This window comes from Monodon monoceros, unplaced genomic scaffold (genome assembly GCF_005190385.1).
Source record: "Monodon monoceros isolate NGI ecotype Baffin Bay Population unplaced genomic scaffold, NGI_Narwhal_1 Super_Scaffold_17, whole genome shotgun sequence".
NCBI lineage: Eukaryota > Metazoa > Chordata > Mammalia > Artiodactyla > Monodontidae > Monodon > Monodon monoceros.
Genome location: NW_021703773.1, coordinates 11544890 through 11565807, shown reverse-complemented (window position 1 = coordinate 11565807; position 20918 = coordinate 11544890). Strand labels below are relative to the sequence as shown.

Genomic DNA, 20918 nt, shown 5'->3' with positions numbered 1-20918 from the left:
AACTAAGCCCACGTGCCACAAACTACAGAGCCCACACGCTCTGGAGCCGTGTGCCACCACTAGAGAGAGAAAACCCACACGCTACAACTAGAGAAGCCCACGCGCCACAACCAAGGGCCTGCGTGCCACAGCTAAGACCCAACACAGCCATAAATAAATAAATAAATAAACAAATGAACGAACAAACAAATAATAAAACTCTGCTCCCTTGGCAAAATTCTAAAAAAACAAAGAATGACTTACAGGTGTGCTTTCACATTTACTACTTCAATTATGAAATACTTCCTACATGGTTCATTTTCCCAAGGTTTCAGGAAACTCATAATGATAATAGTAACTAACATTTATTGAACACCTACTATTGCCAAGACCCGTGCTAAATGATTTTCCCATTTAATCCCTCCTAAAAATCCTATTTAGGAGGTTTTACTCTCTCATTTTAAACCTCAGAAAGCTCAGAGTAATAAGTGGCAGAGCAAAGATTCAAATCCAGTTGTAAACTCCGATATGTCTTGTGTAAGAATCATTAACTAATATTTAACACAGGTTATTCCATCTCAAACTGGATATTTTGTCACAGTACAGAAATTCATAAATGCATATTTGGGGAATTCTTGTTTGACTTTAGGAAAATAATACTACATTTATCCTACACTACTAAATAAACAACTAACTGGAAAGACTATAAATAACAGTTAAGGACAATATGCTAAGGATAAGCACCACACATACGGTCAATCATGAAGCACATACAGTTTTGTTTACCATAAGGCCTCCAGTGTTTAACTCAATGCCAGGCACAGTCAACAATAAATATTAATTGACTGAATGAATGAACATAATAAGAATATTTCCACATACCCCTTTATTGGCCCTAGAAACAAATGTGCCAATTATCCATAATTTTAAAAAATAAGTCTGCATAGCATTTACCCAGTCTGCTGTTGTTCTAGTAGCCACTCCCATAAATAAAAACCTTGACTGTTGGGCTTCCCTGGTGGCACAGTGGTTGAGAGTCCGCCTGCCGATGCAGGGGACACGGGTTCGTGAAGATCCCACATTCCGCGGAGCAGCTAGGCCCGTGAGCCATGGCCGCGCAACGGGAGAGGCCACACACAACAGTGAGAGGCCCGCGTACCGCAAAAAAAAAAAAAAAAACCTTGACTGTTAAGCTTAGACCACAACTCTAATACACTGTAAGAAAATCATTCTATCTCTACACATCCAACTGAGGATTCTTTTGCTATTTAACTTTCACAGACTGCTTTTTTTTTTTAACACAGGTGGTGTACCTACCAAAACTTACCCTTCTCCCAAATAATAGAAATAAAAACCTTATTTCCTTTCTTCTTCCTCAGAATTTCATCTAAATCAAACCACCACATAGAAATAATCACTTTCAGAGAGCAAGATTTACGTAAATAACAAGTATTAGAAAGAGAGAAAGCAATTATCATTTATGAGATCTTATGCACACTTCATGGAGGAAACACCACGCTGGTAAACCTGGACTGTTTGTTTCCCAGGTTACTGCCTCTCTTGACATTATCTTCTAGCCCTAGCACTGAAATAATCACTGAAGGATCTGAAATTCTACAGCTAAGCACTATGGAATCATCAATTTGTTACTAACTCACAAATTTCTATGCAGAAATTTAGCTTAAAGACAAAAAAATAAGGCCAAAATAAGGGGTGACAGTTGAGAACCCAGACGGCTCTATTCAAGTTTATGAATGATTTACTCCTAGGGTGGCAGGACTTAATGCAAATGCACGTAGAGGAAACTGTCAGCTGCATTGTGGTTCAACCAATAGAAGCACAGCTCCATCTTGGCTGTGCACTAGACTGCATTACAAACAGACGGATACCATCGCTTCAACTGCAGCCTTTCAGACAAGAGGTAGGTTATACGATCTTTTCATTTAATAATACATGTCCTTATGATACAATATAAATATTTTACCATAAAAACGAAGCAGAAAGCTTTGTTCCTACTGAAGACCCCAAAAAATGTATTCATGTCATTGTTTGGTAGGATTTTATTATGAAAATATGAAGACTATCTTTGCTATTTGATAAGCACCCTTACCATCTGTGCCTTAACAGAAAATCATTACATTTTCTATGAACCTAATCTATATCCAGACCTCAGAGTAAGCCACATGCATGTGATGTTAAGAGGTTACTTGCAAATTTCATTTTCTCCGACCTATTTCATTTCAGCAGTTTGGTTTGTCTTAACAAAGGATTTTTCTTAAAGAAAAATCTAGACTAAAAGCAAATCCAGGACTAAAGCTTTCTGATTATATGTGCAAATTTAAAGCAGTTATTTATAAGAAAGTTTGCTGTATTTTAAGGAATATGAGAAAATAATTCAAAATTTTATTTGACTTTGAGTGTGGATGCAGAGAATGCCAATAAATTATCACACTGTGATTTTTATATAAAAATAAAAAGACCATAAAGGTACCATTACGTAGGCTGCATTATACTGTAACCAAAGAGACATTTATAGAGCTTTAGACTTTCATACATTTTCATTAAAATAATTCCCTACAAATTTTAAAGTCTCTATCACTATAACATACAAATCATGCTATTAAATAAAAACCTTCTTAAGCAGTGTTTCATTTTCTATATGCCACAAAAATATACATTTATCACAGTATTTCCATATAATATTAAAGTTATTCTTAAACCAAACTTCAAATAAATACACAGTAAGTCGTTTTGATAAACTAAATTTTAAAATAAAAATATGCTCTAAGAAGAATTGGTTATGGGAGGAAGGAGGGTACCTTTCAAGGTAATGTGATTACTTTCATAGCTAACAGCAATCATTCATGCCTACTAAAAATTATTATTCAACTGCTGACCGAATTTCTAATTCTACAATATTAAAGCATGAAAAAATAATTATTTAGTAAATGCTAGAGTTCCAGGATATTACCTATATATACTGACCTAAGATCCAACTTCTGTCCTTTTCTTTGCTGGTAAATCTATTTTAAATTTTAAAGGGTTTTTTTTTCATAATTTTTATTCCTTCTGTTTCTTAACCAGTGTTCTGCTAGCATGAGCAAAGTATCCCTTACAAAGCCCAAAGGTTGCTGTAAGAAGATATTAGATCTCTCCAGGTTCAGTACAATGTGGTTAACTGCCTAGAAAACATTCCTGTTTGCTATACGAAGTACGGGAGCTCAAAAAAAAAGTCTCAGATCAAATAAAAATAACTTTGTCAAATAAAACAGTTAACTCATAACTCAAATTTCAGGTAAATTGTAGACAAAACTCCTGCCACCCACATTTTTTAAACATTATAATCAGCCTACATTTTACTGGCAATATATCTATAGTTAGTACAGATGGAGGCTCATTGCTGTTTAGCCAAACTAACTGAAGACATGGCCTAAGCCAGAGAGTTCCAGCGTTGGGTGCGTTGTTCTATATATAAAGGCTATTATGATTAATTGATCATATTTCAAAGTGATATGCTTAAATGCACTAGAGAATTCAATTCAAGGCCTTTTTCCACAAATAGAGCAAAAGCATAATTTTATTCTGATCTGGCAATTCAAGGTTCCAGAACAGTTCCAAGTCCTATCCTTGTAAATATTTCACTAGGGCCTTTTAAAATGGGAGGAAAAATAGATGATGGGAATATATTGGAAAATAATAATAAACTAAAAATTATATATGTAAGAGACTGTTCCTATTTTTTACTGTTTGCTCTCATTTTTCGTAAGGCATGTTACGGCATTTGCTTCACATAAATTTACATTTTAATTTCAAAGATAGTCTCAAAATACAAGAAAATCCTAATGATAAATATCTTTCTATGTATCTAATTATGTCTAATTCATCAAAGCAAGATTTAGATTTTATCCTAAACTTAACACACAAAATTATTAGAGCTCTACCGTACTCTGAAAGAATAAACCACATTAAGTTTAAGGTAGAAAATGAATCTATATTACAGGGTTTACTTTTTCCAGATATGCCCAGGAGCTAACAAAAAGTGAATGTTTTGAGATGCTCATCAGTTATCAACACACTCACAAATGGCACACTGTCATCATTCACAACATAAACCTGACATGTATATATACTCTTTCTGAAAACTGCTTAGATGCTCCTAACAAAACTTACAAGTACCCTTGGAAATGGCACATGCTGCTATCCAGTCACTATCGCAAGTATAATTATCATAAGCGTATTTGTGTGTGGATAAAGTACACAGTCTTACCAAAGTCACAATTTACTAATCCTAATTTTTTAGAAGTAATCCAAACACAATGGATTATTAAAAACCAAAGGCAAGGAGTACTTCTGGGTTTGAATAAATAATACACTCAAATGGCTCAAAAACCAAAGGAATATAACAAGGTACATCTTGACAAGTCTCACACACATCCCGGTCTCCCGACTCTACTCTCCAACCAACCCCACAAATAATCATTGTTATTAATTTCTATATATCCCCAAGATTTTTGTGCAGATACAAGCAACTAAAAATAGATATTATTTCCCTTTTTCCTCCTGCACTTTGTTTACTTAAAAACATATCCTAGAAATTTTTCCATGTCACTACAGTCACCTCATTCATGCTTAACAGCCGACTGTGTGAGTATACTACATTAATTTAACCAGAAGAACAGTTCATTGATGGGTACAAGTTAACTTCAAAGTAAGTGAATTTAGTTGTGTGTCTGTCTGCCTGCCCCCCTTCTTCCCTCCCCTTATCTCTCCCTTCCCATCTCTCCCCCTCCCTCCCTCCCGCTCTATTTTTTAGGAGCAAGGGGACCTGAAAATTTTTTAAGCAGTTCACTTGTACCTCAAAAATAAATAGAATATAAAGTTCCTTAAGCCAACTTTCTAATCATTCTAAAATTTCATTTTGAAACAGTAACTTACATTATTAGTCTTTACAATTTCTCCCCAGTCTTAAGAAGTCACCATAAATTTAAAAAGGCCTATTCATGGGACTTCCCTGGTGGTCCAGTGGTAAAGAATCTGCCTTCCAATGCAGGGGATGTGGGTTTGATCCCTGGTCGGGAAACTAAGATCCCACATGCCGCGGGGCAACTAATCCTGCATGCCACAACTACTGAGCCCGCACATTTCAACAAGAGAAAACCCGAACACCACAACTAGAGAGAAGCCCACGCGCCACAACAAAGACATGACACAGCCAAAAATAAAAATAACAATAAATGAAATAAATATTAAAATAAATAAAAATAAAAAGGCCTGCTCATAATAAATTAAAATACAAAGTAATAAATTCAGTATAATTTCAACCAGGTATGAGTTAGAGATTTATACAGCCAATGTCTAGGATAAAAGAAAAAACTCACAAGTTTGATATGTTACAGAGATAAGATTATAGGAGATGCTATTTTTTAAAATTAATTATTTATTATTTTTGGCTGCGTTGGGTCTTCGTTGCTGCGGGCTTTCTCTAGTTGCGGCGAGTGGGGGCTACTCTTTGTTGCAGTGCGCGGGCTTCTCACTGCAGTGGCTTCTCTTGTTGTGGAGCACAGGCTCTAGGCACACGGGCTTCAGTAGTTGTGGCACGCAGGCTCTAGAGCGCAGGCTCAGTAGTTGTGGCGCACGGGCTTAGTTGCTCCGCAGCATGTGGGATCTTCCCGGACCAGGGCTCAAACTCGTGTCACCTGCGTTGGCAGGCGGATTCTTAACCACTGCACCACCAGGGAAGCCCATAGGTGATGCTTTTAATTTTTATTTTAAATTGCTATAATGATATTTTTGATATCAATAATGAAATAGCAGTTTAAATTAATGTTAATTAATAGGGTAGATTAATTTCAGAGGCATAATGTAGAAATTACCTCACTCTACTCTCTCCTCCCTCCCCTACCATTGTTTCCCCTGCAGTCAGTTCTAATGCCAGAGAAATCTTCAAAAGAAATTCCCAAATTTTAAAAAGGAATCAACCTGAAAGGCCTTAACAGAAAGTCTAAGGAATACTTTAATCAGTGCTGAAGAGGGCTAGGTTAGCCAAGGTAAAATTATTAGACAGACCCTCAAGCAATTCTTCCTGTTCTTTACCTACCCACATGAGTCGCACAATCCCCCTTTTCACCAAGGTCCTAATCTTCTTCCTCTCCCTCTCCTCTATTAGCTCTGCTTTTTAAAAAGCACCTGAAACTCATTCACACTGAAGTAAAAATAATTGTAACAATGTTTGTTACCCCTCCCAGGAATATCTGCATTTTAGCAGTGCTAAAAATCCTAAGGGAGTTCCAAAGCTGAACATTTTTCAGGCATTTGTGTGTCTGTGCACATGCATTCATGACACTTATCAGCAAGGCTGGATCAAAAAGGACTTAACTTTTGTCTCCGTTTGAGTTAGTTTCTATAGGTTACTTGAGTATTTGTGTAAAAGGTGGTTAAGTTCAGAGGCAGCAACAACGCAGAGGTGGAGGGGTAGCCTATCAGGACTCCACACTGCACAACCCCAATTTACACTGTATTCTACCTGAATGGCACCCACCCCACAACAAAACATGACTAGTGCTCCCCAGAGCTGTACAACGCAGCAGCCTGCTTTCTATAAGGGTGTGCTTGGAAGAGAAAAATTCAAAAGATAAAAGAGTAACTTTGAGGGCTTCCCTGGTGGCACAGTGGTTGAGAGTCCGCCTGCCGATGCAGGGGACATGGGTTCGTGCCCCGGTCCGGGAGGATCCCACATGCCGTGGAGCGGCTGGACCCGTGAGCCATGGCCGCTGAGCCTGCGCGTCCGGAGCCTGTGCTCCGCAATGGGAGAGGCCACAGCAGTGAGAGGCTCATGTACCGCAAAAAAAAAAAAAAAAAAAAGAGTAACTTTGAAGGGCTGGGTCTCTTGACATAGTTTGAAATACTGTAATGTAATGGGAAGTTACTCAAATACCTGTGTTCCAGACAATGCATTTTTGTATGTCCCAGGAAAAGAAGCAATTAATTCAATTACTGTCCATTAGTCTCTTGTCCCTCATTTCAAGGTGAAAGGTGACCAAGCACCATAAATGGATTCTTAAATCCAACAAGAAAAAATGAATTTATTAAGCCTATACTTTTGGCCTCAGATCATCAATTTAACCTTCAAAATATATGAAGGAAAAAAGGAAGAGACCAAGTCCATCCAAAGAAGTGAGATGATCTGCCACGCAAATCAGATTTAAAGAAAAACGAAAAAAAACCCTTAGAAAATATTAGTTTATTAACCCCAAAGTTTTAAAATTATATTTATAAAGAAAACAGAAATCTAAGGAATTATATTGTTATGTTTGGGGGGTTTTAAGTCAGTTTTTAATCTTTTTTGGTGTGAAAATGATATAGTGGTTATATTTAAAGACAGAGTCCTCACCTTTTAAGAGATATATACTGAAATATTCCTAGATGAAGTGGCATGATGTCTGGGATTTGCCTCAAAATAATCCATGGAATTGAAGTGGGCAGAGATATAGACTGGCCAAGAATTGATCAATGAAGCTGTGTTATAAGCACATGGGTGTTTATTATACTCATACTTCTGTAGTACCTTGAAATTTTCTATAAATGAAACAGACTCTCACACACAAGTTATCTCCAGCACTTAGAAAAGTATTTGTTGGGACTTCCCTGGTGGTCCAGCAGTTAAGATTCCACGCTCCCAACACAGGGGGCCTGGGTTCAATCCCTGGTCAGGGAACTAGATCCCACATGCCGCAACTAAGAGCCCACATGCCGCAACTAAAAGATCCCGTGTGCCGCAACTAAAGATCCCGCGTGCCGCAATTAAAGATCCCACATGCCACAACTAAAGATCCCGTGTACCCAACAAAAATCCCACATGCTACAACTGAGACCCAGCGCAGCCAAATAAATAAATATTTTTCTAAAAAGGATTTGTTACTCAGTAGGTAATCAATAAACATTTGTTTACAAGAATGAAAGTCTATTTACAACTATGTAGCAAAAAAATCACACAAAATAATTCATTTCTTTCATAAAAGCAAGCACACAAACTGACAACAGTCACTGAATTAGGGAAGTGGAACTACGGGGTTTTTTCCTCTCATTTCAAAAAGTTTCTTAGTATATAGAGGTATTTTATAATTTTTTCAAAAAACCTGAGATATTTTGGGGGTTTTTGTTTATTTATTTTTGACTGGGTCAGGTCTTAGTTGCAGCACGCGGGATCTTCATTGCGGCATGTGGGCTTCTCTCTAGTTGTGGTGTTCAGGCTTTCTCTCTCTAGTTGGGCATGCAGGCTCCAGAGCACGTGGGCTCTCTAGTTGAGGCGCGTGGGCTCGGTAGTTGAGGCACGCAGGCTCAGTAGCCCTGCAGCATGTGGGAATCTTAGTTCCCCAACCAGAGACTGAACCTGCGTCCCCTGCATTGGAAGGTGGATTCTTTACCACTGGACCACCAGGGAAGTCCCCTTAAAAAGATATTTTTGAATGATTAATAAAATGATTTATTATTTTTAATACTATCAAATCTTCAATCTTTACAGTCCCACTTAAGGCCCAACAAGTATCAGGTCAACAAGAGCAAAGCTTAATGCAAGAACAGTGAAACTTTAACTCACTGGCTAATTCTGTGAGATGGAATAATAATTTAATAATACATACCTTTGGGATGCTGCATTTGCCTGTTTTTAATATTCCTGTCCATAGGTCATTTAGGTATTATGAAACATTTAAGACTATCATATACATAACCAAAAAAAAATCCTAAGATTAAGGTCTCTTCATAGGCAACTTTAATCTAAAACTGTTTTATCCTTATTCTGAAAACTGTCATTATTTGGCTTTTCTTTCTCTACTGTTTTTCACTCAGCCATTATTTCCTGATTCAGATCACCTGTCCTGGAAGTTTAAAGGAGTGGAAATAGACAGAAATACACTGAACCAAGAAGGTGAGAAGCATCCACAAGGGTAATGGGAAAAGCTCTTCTGCAGACAGTTTGAAGAACACAACTTTAAAATGCTAAGATTTTTTTTGTAGATAACAGCTCTCTGACCAGTGCTTTAATCAAATTTTAAACCAATTCAGTTGCCTTTTTTCTCCCTCCATTAGCAGTTAATTTCTGTATATGAAGCTTGATCATAAATATTTGTCTAACAAATGATATACATTAAAAAATACATAGTATGGGGGCTTCCCTGGTGTCGCAGTGGTTGAGAGTCCGCCTGCCGATGCAGGGGACACGGGTTCATGCCCTGGTCCGGGAAGATCCCACATGCCACAGAGCGGCTGCGCCCATGAGCCGTGGCCACTGAGCCTGCGCGTCCAGAGCCTGTGCTCTGCAACGGGAGAGGCCACAACAGTGAGAGGCCCACGTACCGCAAAAAAATAAAAATAAAAAAATAAAATAAATTTAAAAATACATAGTATCGTTTACATAGTACACTGCACAGATATCGAAAAAATTTCAAGAATACCATTCAGACATTAATTCTGACAGAAAATAAGGAATACTCATGCAGCCTATATAAATTTACTAACAAATCTTAGAAACTGACATTTGAATTGACCAATCTGTAGAGTCTGGTTACATATATTCATTTTCTACCTTTCTACAGATTCAAACGAGCTATATAAGAAGTGGAATCTCTAAGAATGGCCTCCCAGAGCTCAAGCCTCTGGAATGAAACAACTACATCTGTTTATCAGTACCTTGGTTTTCAAGTTCAAAAAATTTACCCCTTCCATGATAACTGGAACACTGCCTGCTTTGTCATTCTGCTTTTATTTATATTTACAGTGGTATCTTTAGTGGTGCTGGCTTTCCTTTATGAAGCGCTTGACTGCTGCTGCTGTGTAAAAAACAAAACTGTGAAAGACTTGAAAAATGAACCGAACTCTCTTAGAAGTATGATGGACAACATCAGAAAACGTGAAACTGAAGTGGTCTAGTACTCTACATAAGATGAACAAAAGCTCTGAAAACAGCCGTCAATTACTGAGAAAAAAAGAAAAATTTCTGAGGTCAACCGTTACTACAAAACCGACTACGAATAATTAAAAGATTTCTACTAGAAGGGAAAAACAAGTTAAATATGCACTTTTTGTGTGTGTATCGATTTCATTAAATATACTGTAAAACTTTCACAAATGTGAATAATTTACCAATCTATTTAAAATAACACTTCAAAAACTAGTTAAAAGATTCCTAGAACTCAATACTAGGCATTAAAAAGTAAACTGGAAACCAAAAGAAAGGCTAATGATCCCAAAATAACATACCTAAACAAACCATGTGAACTAAAAAACAGAGTACTATGCTTCATATATTTTGGTAATTAAAATGCTACTTAAAATACTCATCTAAATCCATAGTATAATATTCCCACTTATACGCAAGTCCCTACTTACTAAGAAGCAATACTTTCTAGTTTATTGAAGACAACTAAAATATTTTTAAAGATTTAAGTTTTATGTAGGATTAGTGTGAAAAAAAAAAGACTCAAAACACTCAGCAAGGTCACAAGGACACTTGCATAAACTTTTCATAAAATTGACTTACTGTTTAGTAAGAAATACATGGTCTAAGATGAGCTGTTTTCAAACTAAAACTTTCTAGCATACCCCCCTAAATTGCATTTCTTGAGCTTGTTCTTTCATTATGTCTCTCGCATTCACACTCCCAAGGACTAAGATACCCAATGCAAAAAGACTGCCAGGTAACTCCCTGACAGTTCAGTAGTTAGGACTGGACGATTTCACTGCCGGGACCTGGGTTCAATCCCTGGTCCGGGAATTAAGATCCCGAAAGCCGCGCAGTGTGGCCAAAAAAAAAAAGACTGCCAAAAAAGTCAAGAGCAAGTCAAAAGCTAGGACCACTTAACACCTATTAAGAAATATGGCAATCTTATTTCTTGGAATGCCAAAGGCTGTACAGTATTATATTTTATAACCCTGACACTATTTTGCTGCTACCCATGAGCAAACCAAAATATGCTTTTAACCACTACACTATAACTGCCCTTAGACCAGAAATGTCACTCCTGGAAATTTATTCTGAGAAATTACTTCAAAAGAAAAAACTGAAGATACAAAGATGTTTACAATAGCATTACTCAAAATAACAAAATAATTGGAAGTAACGGCACTTAACTAAATGTGTCTCATCAACATTAAGAAGCAACTGAAAATTATGGCAAAACAGAAAATACTTGATATGGGAAGTGAAAAATAAGTATCTGTCATTTTCAACTTAAAGAGCCCTACATGCCAGTCTGAAATCACTTTTCCACACAATGTTTTTACATATTTTTCTAACATTAGAAAAAAAATAACATAACCAACTTTCAAAGGACTTGTGGAACTTAGGTATACAAAATATTCTGGTAACCAAGAGCTACTCTGAGCACTTGTTAAAACCACATTTTCATAAATGGAAAACTTTGGGGTCCTTGCCATAGATGGGAAGCATACAGGTCCTTTGATAACTAGATTTTTTGGTAACATACACTACCTTTTCCCTACCCTATCCTGTAATCTATTTAGCCATTTAACAAATAGGTACTGAGTGCTTCCATGTGTGAGGGATTAGGTTACAACGGCAAACAAGTAATCATGCAATCACAGTGGCACACAATAGCTTTGTCAGAAACAGGGAGTGCTCTGGGAATTCAAAGGCCAAGCAATAAACACAAATTGGAAAATGTGAATGACTTTAAAGCTGAAACCTAGAAGAGGAATAGGAGTTAACCAAAGGAAAGAGGGAAGGAGGTAAGAAAGAACGTTCCAGGAAGACGAAATAATATGAGCAAAGGCCAGGAGGCAAGAGTGAAGCATGTTAGAGTAGCAACAAGCCAGTATCATTAGGACAGAGTACAAGGAGAAAAATGAGATACAGGCACAATAGATAAGGGGGACAAGATCAAGTACAGCATGTAGGCTGCAGGAAAAGGTGGGCTTTGTCTGAAAAGCAATGATCAGCCTTAAGCAGAGAATGACATCATCAGATTCACGATTAGAAAAATCACTGACTTGTACAGAGAATGGCCAGTAGGGAAGCTAAACCAGGACACCTGACAAGCAGCTGACTGGGCAATCCAATGGTAGTGCCCCGAGCTAGGGTGGTATGGTAGTCTTCAGTGTTTACACCCAGTATTTCCAGCTCCCCTCTTTCTGAGCACATGGAACTGGCTGGGTAGAGCCCTGTGACTAGCTCTGGCTAATGAGCTGTGAGAGGAATTGATGTGTATCACCTCCAGACCACAGCATTTAACTGCCAGGCAAGATCTTCCAGAGGTCTCTTTCCCTCGGGCATTGAAACAAAACCAACAACATTTGAAATATCAGCTACTCTATCAGCTTGGGTCCTTGAGTGACTGTAATGAGCTAAGACCCCTGCCAACACATGATAAACATGTGGTATGAAAGAGAAACAAACCTTTGTTGTTTTAAGCCACTGAGATTTTGGAGCAAAGATATTCTTAAGCAGATCAAAGAGACCAGGTCTAAGAGCAGGTCTCTGCTAATGTTTAAAACAATTTGTAAAATTTTATTATGAATTCATGTAAATTTCATTGTAATGAGAGATAATCAAACCTAATGCACGTGCTAACAAGAATGATAAACCTCCTTTGGTAGAAAGACTGGCTCTGCTTTAACATCAGTACAACAGCTTGAAGAACATCTAACAAGATGACATCAATAAAGATTACACTGCTACACTTTGAAGGAGGTAAATAATTTCTGTTGTGAGTTAAGTTGCACTGACCTAGCTGTCTAAAAGATAATAGCCTAAGAGTAAACTAAACCCAAAATAAGCAGAAGGAAGGAAATAATAAATGCTGAAGTGGAAATAAATGAAATTTTTAAAAACACGAAAAACAGATAAATCAGTGAAACAAAGAGTTGTTTTTTTTAAAAGATCAACAAAATTGACAAACCTTTAAACTGGACTAACCAAAAAGCAAAACAAAAACAAATAAACAAACAAAAAATTCCTAAAATCAGAAATGAAAGAAGGGAGGGATATCACTATTGACCTTATAGAAATCAAAAGCGAATACTCTAAAAAACTTTGGACAATGTAGATAATGACATGGACAAACCCCTAAAAAGACAAACTACCAAATTAACTCAAGAAGAAATAGAAAATCTGAATAGATCTGTAAGAAGAAATTTCAACCAAGAGCATCCCACAAAGGAAAGCTCAGGCCCAAATGGCTTCCCTAGTGAATTCTATCAAATATTTAAGGAGAAATTTATATCAAACCTTCACAAACTTTTCCAGAAAACAGAGGAAAAGGAAATACTTCACAAATCGTTTGAGGCCAGAAATACCCCAATAAGCACAAGAGAAGAAAACTACAGACCATATTCCTCAGGAGTACAGATACAAAAATCCTGTACAAAATATCAGCAAAAATTCTGTACAAAGTATTACAGAAGTAGATTATTCAGCAAAGTGAACCCCACAACAAATAAAAAGGATTACACACCATGACCAAGTAGGATTTATTCCAAGAATATAAGGTTGGTTTAACATCTGAAAACAGATTAATGTAATATACCATATTAATAAAAAATAAAAACAAACATGATTACCTCAATAGATGCAGAAAAAGCATTTAACAACATCCACTACCCATTTATATTAAAAGCTCTCAACAAACTAAAAATAGAGGGGAACTCCTGATAAAGGGCACCTACAAAAACCCTGCAGCTAACATACATAATAGTGAAAGATTGAATGCTTTCCCTCTAAGATAGGAACAAGCAGAAGATATTCACACTCACTACTTCTATTACTAGCCAATGTTAACAGTCAAGAAAAAGAAAGAAAAGGCATTCATATTGGCAAGGTGAAGTAAAACTGTTCTTATTCGCAGATGACAAAATCTTACATATAGGTAATCCTAAAAAATCCACACAAAAAAACTAGAAATAATGAGTTCAGCAAGGTTGCAGAGTTTGAGATCAGTGTACAAAAATCTACTGTGTTTCCATATACTAGCAATTAACAAACCAAATATCAAATTAAGAAAACAATTTCATTCACAATATCAAAAAGAATAAAATATTTAGAATTTAACAAAGCAAGACATACATTAAAAACTACGTAACACTGTTGAAAGAAATTAGAAACCTAAAAAAACGGAAAGAGAGCCATGTTAATTGACTGAAAGACTTAATATTGTTAAGATAGCAATTCTCAATGCAATCCCTATCAAAATCACAGCTGGCTCTTTTACAGATGAGACCTGACAAGCTGATCCTAAAATTTATATGGAAATGCAAAGGCTCCAGGAAAAACCAAAACAACTTTGAAAAAAAGAAAAAACTGAAGGACTTACTTCCACACTTCCCAATTTCAAAATGTCACTAGAATGCTACAGCAATCAAGAGAATATCATACTGGCATAAGGACAGAAATATGAGTCAACGGAACCTAATTTAGATTCCAGAAAAAACTCTCATTTGTAGTCAACTGATACTCAACAATGATGCCAATGCAAGTCAATGGGAAAAAGAAAGTTTTTTCAAGAAATGGTGCAGGGATAACCGAATAACCACACACAAAAAGATGAATTTACACCCTTATGTTAATCCATACATAAAAAAATCAACTCAAACATATCACAGACCTAAATCTAAGAGCTAAAACTATAAAACTCTTAGAAGAAAACATAGGAGGAATTTTTTATGACCTTGGGTTAGGCAAAGATTTCTTAAATATGACACCAAGAACACTTGTGATATTGGATCAAGAAACTGTACCCAGAATATATAAAGAACTCTTACAAATCAGTAGGAAGAAGACAACCCAATTTTTTCAAATGGGCAAAAAATTCTGAATAGACATTTCACCAAAAGACACATGATCAATAACACATGAAATGATGTTCAACATAATTAGTCATTAGGGTACTGCACATTAAAACCACAATGATACCACCTCACACCCACCAGAATGGCTACAATCAAAATGACACGGAATAACAAGTGTTGGCAAGAATAAGAAAAAAAAAATGGAACCCACATGCATTGATGGTGAAAATGTAAAATGGTAGAGCCATTTTGGTAGTTTCTTAAAAAATTAAACATAAATTTACCATATGACCAAGAAATTCCACTCTTAAGTGGAATTCTATCCAAGAGGAAAAAAATACACATCCATACAAAGACTTGTATGTGAATGTTCCCAGCAGCACTATTCATAATAGCCAAAAAGTGGAAATAATCCAAATGTCCATTAGCTGGTGAACAGATAAACTGTGGTATATATCATACAATGGAATACTCTTTAGCAATAAAATGGAATGAAATACTGATACATACTACAACATGGATAAATCCTGGACAAAATGTCAGCAAACTGAATCCCACAACAAAGGATTACACACCATGACCAAGTAGGATTTATTCCAAGAATGCAAGGTTGGTTTAACATCTGAAAATCCGTTAATGTAATATACCATATTAACAAAGAAGAAGAACAACATTATCATCTCAACAGATGCCAGGTAAAAGAAGCCACATACTGAAGAACACATATTGTACAATTCCATTTATATAAAATGTCCAGAAAAGGCAAATATATAGAGAAAGAAGTAGATTACTAATTATCAGAGGCTGAGGGGGGAACAAAAATTCAATTGTAGTAATAGTTGTTGCACAACTCTGTAAACTTACTAAAAACCTTTGAGTTATACCCTTAAAACGAGTGAACGGTACAGTATATAGATTAAACCTCAGTGAAGTGTTTTTTCTTCTTAAAGATAATAACCTAAATTCTAACTACAAAACAACTATTAACATCTTAAGAGCAAAAAATTCTCATCATCCCATCCCTTACACTTAACAAAGTACCTAACAAACAATATGAATGAGGAACTGAAAAATGAACTAAATGGTTTCCCAAAAAATAAAAGCTGAACAGTCCTAAAGAGTCAGGCTTCCCTGGTGGCACAGTGGTTGAGAGTCCGCCTGCCAATGCATGGGACACGGGTTCGTGCCCCGGTCCGGGAAGATCCCACATGCCGCGGAGCGGCTGGGCCCGTGACCCATGGCCGCTGAGCCTGCGCGTCCGGAGCCTGTGCTCCGCAACGGGAGAGGCCACAACAGTGAGAGGCCCGCATACTGCAAAAAAAAAAAAAAGAGTCAATTCTACTAACCAGAATTTGGTTTAGAGCCTGATGATCCTCCATGTTCTAGCTTCGCTTTCTTCTTCTTTGATGATGATGAAGATGACTCAGAAGATACAGAACGTTTTTCTACTACAGGAGTGGAAAGAGCTCGTTTTTTGAACAGCTCCCGTTCTCTCAAGAGACTTGGATCCATAATGCTGCAAAGATAAAAATAAGTTTCTTTAATACAGATTCCAGCAACTCAAATCTATGTGCCAAATCCACAGGTCTCAACAAGAGTTATTTCCCAAACAGAATTACCTTTTATTACTAGTTCTCTAGCACTTGTATTTATTCACTTACTCATTCACTCAAAAAATTCTTTAATTAGTGCCTGTTATATGCCAAGCACTGTGCTAGGCACTAGTAAAGAAAAATAGGATTATTCTCTAAAGCTCTAGAACTACACTGTTCAATATAACAAACAGCCACTGGCAGAAGTGCTGAGAGAGGGCCTGAAATGGGGCTAGAGTTGAGATGTACTCTAAGTGTGAAATACACCTGCATTTAAAAGACTCAATACAACGAAAAGAACTTTTAAATTACTGAAATATTTTAGACTGATTACGCTAATGTGATAATAGTTTGGATATACTGGGTTAAGTAAAATATTAAATTAATTTCCCTTATTTTTTCTTTTTTAAATTATGGCTACTAGAAAATTTTAAATTACATGTGTGGCTCACACTTGCAGCTCACACTGTATTCCTATTGGACAATGCTGCTTTAGGAACAACAGCAGGACTACTGGGTGGAAATTAGGAGACAAATTTAGGCTCATTGCAAAAAAATGAGAACCATCAGAATTGCTTATAAATTAAAAGGTATATTTTAAAACTGGTGGACTCTCATAAGTAGTGAAGAGGCTGGATTAATATGTTAGAAATACCTACAGAAATTCCTGATTTGGAAGGAGGTGGGACTAGACTTCTTTGGGTTTTTTTCCCAGTTTTAAAACTCTACGATTCTGGGCTTCCCTGGTGGCGCGGTGGTTGAGAGTCCACCTGCCGATGCAGGGGACACGGGTTCATGCCCCGATCCGGGAGGATCCCACATGCCGCGGAGCAGCTTAGGCCCGTGAGCCATGGCCGCTGAGCCTGCGCGTCCGGAGCCTGTGCTCCGCAACGAGAGAGGCCCCAGCGGTGAGAGGCCCGCATCCCGGAAAAAAAAACAAAACAACAACTCTACAATTCTAAGCAACTTCAGTACAACCAGGGAAGCCACAGGTCATTCAACAAGTATTTTAAAACATTCCTCTCTTGTCTGAACTCTCCCTAGAACCCCATGGAGAGTCTCAGAAGTACACAAGCTGACTACAAAAATGATTTCTATACTACTAAGACTAGTGTTCGTAAGTTGGGAAACAAAGTCCCAGAGGAAAAAGACTCTTATACTTTGAAAGCCTTCAAGCATGGGGTAGCTCAATAAATATTTAAGTGAATAATGAACAGAAGAACATCTTTAAATTGCTCTAGCCTCATTGTTAATGGCTTTACAATCCTTTATTAAATGTCTTCTGTTTGGGCTTCCCTGGTGGCGCAGTGGTTAAGAATCCGCCTGCCAATGCAGGGGACTCGAATTCAAGCCCTGGTCCGGGAAGATCCCACATGCCACAGAGCAACTAAGCCCGAGCACCACAACTACTGAGCCTGTGCTCCAGAGCCCGCGAGCCACAACTACCGAAGCCCGCGCACCTAGAGCCCATTCTCTACAACAAGAGAAGCCACCGCAATGAGAAGCCCACGCACCGCAACAAAGAGTAGCCCCCGCTCAAGGCAACTAGAGAAATCCCGCTGACAGCAACAAAGACCCAACGCAGCCAAAAGTAAATAAAATTTTAAAAAATAAATTAATTTTAAAAAACCAATATATTAAAAAAAAATTTCTTCTGTTTGTGAGGCACTGTACTACAACCTATGAAAAGTTCTGGAAGATAAATCCTTGCCTTCAATAAGCTTACATTTGAGAACATGAAAGCACTGAGCACCTCGGTTAAAAAGCAATGAACAGGGACTTCTGTGGTGGCACAGTGGTGAAGAATCCGCCTGCCAATCCAGGGGACACAGGTTCGATCCCTGGTCCAGGAAGATCCCACATGCCACGGAGCAACTGAGCCTGTGCGCCACGACTACTGAAGCCCGCGCCCCTAGAGCCCGTGAGCCACAACAAGAGAAGCCACCGCAATGAGAAGCCCGCAAACCACAACGAAGAGTAGCCCCCTCGCTGTAACTAGAGAAAAGCCCACGCGCAGCAACGAAAGACCCAATTAAGCCAAAAATAAATAAATCAAATAAATAAAACGTGACTTAGCATGCTAAAAGTTAAAAATATAAGCATTGAATAATTACTCCGCCATTAAAAAGAATGAAATAATGCCATTTGCAGCAACACGGATGGACCTAGAGATCATCATACTAAGCGAAGTCAGAAAGAGAAACACCAATACCATATGCTATCACTTGTATGTGGCATCTAAAATATGACACAAATGAACATATCTACGAAACAAAAACAGACTCACAAATATAAAGAACAGATTTGTGGTTGCCAAGCAGGGGGGTGGCAGGGAGGGGGAAGGACTGGGAGTTTGGGTTAGCAGATGCAAACTATTATATGTAGGACGCATAAACAAGGTCCCACTGTATAGTACAAGGAACAATATTCAATATCCTGAGATAAACCATAATGGAAAAGAATATGAAGAATATATATGTATAACTGAGTCACTCTGCCAGACAGCAGAAATTAAACACAACATCGTAAGCCAACTGCTTCAATAAAATTTAAAATATATACATATATAAAAGCATTGATAAGAAATAATCAGAGTAAACTTCAGCTAAGGAACAAAAACAAGAATCACCGGCACGGGACCTCGAATCTAAGACCTGCCTTCTTCCCTCCGTTCTAATCCCTAATAGCAACATGACCTGGGCAATCCACTAGACCTCCCTAAATCCAATTTTATCATAAGTAAAATAAGGGTACTACCAATGCTGTCTACATCTAGCCCAACTGTAAGAATAAACTGAGAAAATGTTTGTGAAAATGATTTTCTAAATAGTAAAGCTATAAAATATATGTTATTTCAGTACTATTATTTCGAGCTAGATCTGAAAAGAAGTAACCGAATGATTACACTGGGGTGAGGAAGGCAGGAGGCAGTCTTGGGGAGGAAAAGTGTCAGAAGAAGAAAGGAGAATTCCCCAGTGATAAGGGGAGGGCAACAAGCCTAAAACAGGAAACATCTGTTATCTGTTTATTTCACCTTGTAAAGACAGATAACTAACCCCGGCTGTTATAACCATGATTTTAACACAGATTTAAACAAAAGCCTTACAGTTTACAAAAACCTGATGTTTACAGCATTTGATCCTCACAACTCTACGAGGTAACTGGTACTTCGCGTTATTTCTATTTTAATACGTGAACTCTGAAGTGAAGAGGCATCGTTAAGGTTACACAGCTGAAAGTACCTGAGCCAGGACACGAATATCCTGACTCCTAAATCAGGTGCCCCTCACTCCAGACCTGAAATACTGATAAAGGCCTCCCAAGCAAAGGCGACCTGTGTGGTTATGGGTCAAGTTCAATGGCACGTAGAACAGGTTTAAGGTCTTTCACCGTCACATGCTCCGCCTAACTTTTCCTCACAAGACTACGCAGTACCTGTAGAGTTTTACATGTACTGACCTGTGTTGTAGACAGGACACATCATCCTGCCCATCTGACATTAACAAAAAACAAACCACAACTCAGAGAGTCCATGTGTTCCCCCAATAAGAAGCCAAAAATAAAAAGAAAATCTTCTGGCTCCAAAGCCCACATTCTTTCCACTTTATCATTTGACTTCTTTCAACCTTTCTGCTCTTTCCTCTCTCGCTTCTTTCCCGCCTGCGCCTCGCAGGTGCCAACACTGCTATGAATAGCCGGCGAGCTGAGAATAGACACTTGCTCACCTCTTAAATGACAGAAACGTAGAGGTGGACGGAAAAGTGGTTAGCGCAGCTATTTGTTTCGGGAAATGTCTTTAGGCTTTGCAGGAAACAACCATTATAACTCAAGCTTAGGAATCATTCCAAAGTAGGTCTCCAAAAGGCAGCTGAAAACAGTCCAGGAAGAAGCACCTACATCCCAGCCTTTGGGTGGCTGGGCACCGTTTCCCCAAACTCCACACACCTGGTTCCTACGGCAGCTGCTAATGCAAGCTGGGGGGCCAGAAAGAGGCACAAATCAGCTCTCCGATGTGAATTTCCCCTCTTTCTAACCCAAAACTTTGCTCAATGAACCTCCGGCCTAAAAGACGATGCTCCCGAGAAGCTGTTAGCAGGTTTCAGCGTTTCGCGCCGGGAACGGCGGCCCCAGCCTCCCGCGGGGTGGGAGGCCCGCTCGCCCCCGGGCGGAGGCGGCCCGGAGGAACAACGGGCCGGGGCTCCGCGCCCCTCACCCCGCTGCTGCAGCCCCTACCTGAGCCAGGAGGGCCGCCCTACGAGCCCGGCCGCCGCCTCCCGGAGCCTCCTCCTCAACAGCCGCACACGCCTGCGTGGCCGCCGCTTCCTGCTCGTCGTCAGCGCCCCCGCTCGCCCGCACGCAGGCCCAGCGCTACCCCGCCAGGTCGGGGTCTCCGCACTGGCGGCGGCGGCGGCGGCGGCGTCTCAGGCAGCTACTCGGCCACGGGCTCCGCCCGCCACTTCCTGATCCGCGGGTTCGGAGCTCAGTCCCGGCAGCCACCGCGGCCCCTCGGCCGCCGAGAACGCGCATGCGTCCTCATGTACCCCGCCC

At 38.7% G+C, this 20918-nt stretch overlaps 2 protein-coding genes across 3 annotated transcripts in view; one reads left to right on the top strand and one right to left on the bottom strand.

The window, feature by feature from the left end:
- GTF2E2 (general transcription factor IIE subunit 2) overlaps positions 1-20918 on the bottom strand; it is a 68013-nt gene extending 47095 nt beyond the window's left edge. Inside the window, exons 1-2 of the mRNA XM_029226240.1 lie at positions 20604-20918; positions 16125-16294 (exon numbers count right to left, since the gene is read on the bottom strand). Of these exons, the coding sequence (XP_029082073.1) occupies positions 16125-16290 (166 nt within the window). The 5' untranslated portion in view covers positions 16291-16294; positions 20604-20918. The remainder of the gene's footprint in view (positions 1-16124; positions 16295-20603) is intronic.
- On the top strand, positions 1846-10072 carry SMIM18 (small integral membrane protein 18). Of its 2 annotated transcripts, none has more exons than XM_029226243.1 (3): positions 1846-1900; positions 8827-8905; positions 9573-10072. In XM_029226243.1, the coding sequence occupies exon 3, from the start codon at positions 9610-9612 to the stop codon at positions 9904-9906; it is 297 nt and encodes a 98-aa protein (XP_029082076.1). In that variant the 5' UTR covers positions 1846-1900; positions 8827-8905; positions 9573-9609; the 3' UTR covers positions 9907-10072. The 2 variants fall into 2 exon arrangements, with proteins under 2 accessions (XP_029082076.1, XP_029082078.1); XM_029226245.1 differs by having other exon boundaries at positions 1869-1900; positions 8846-8905.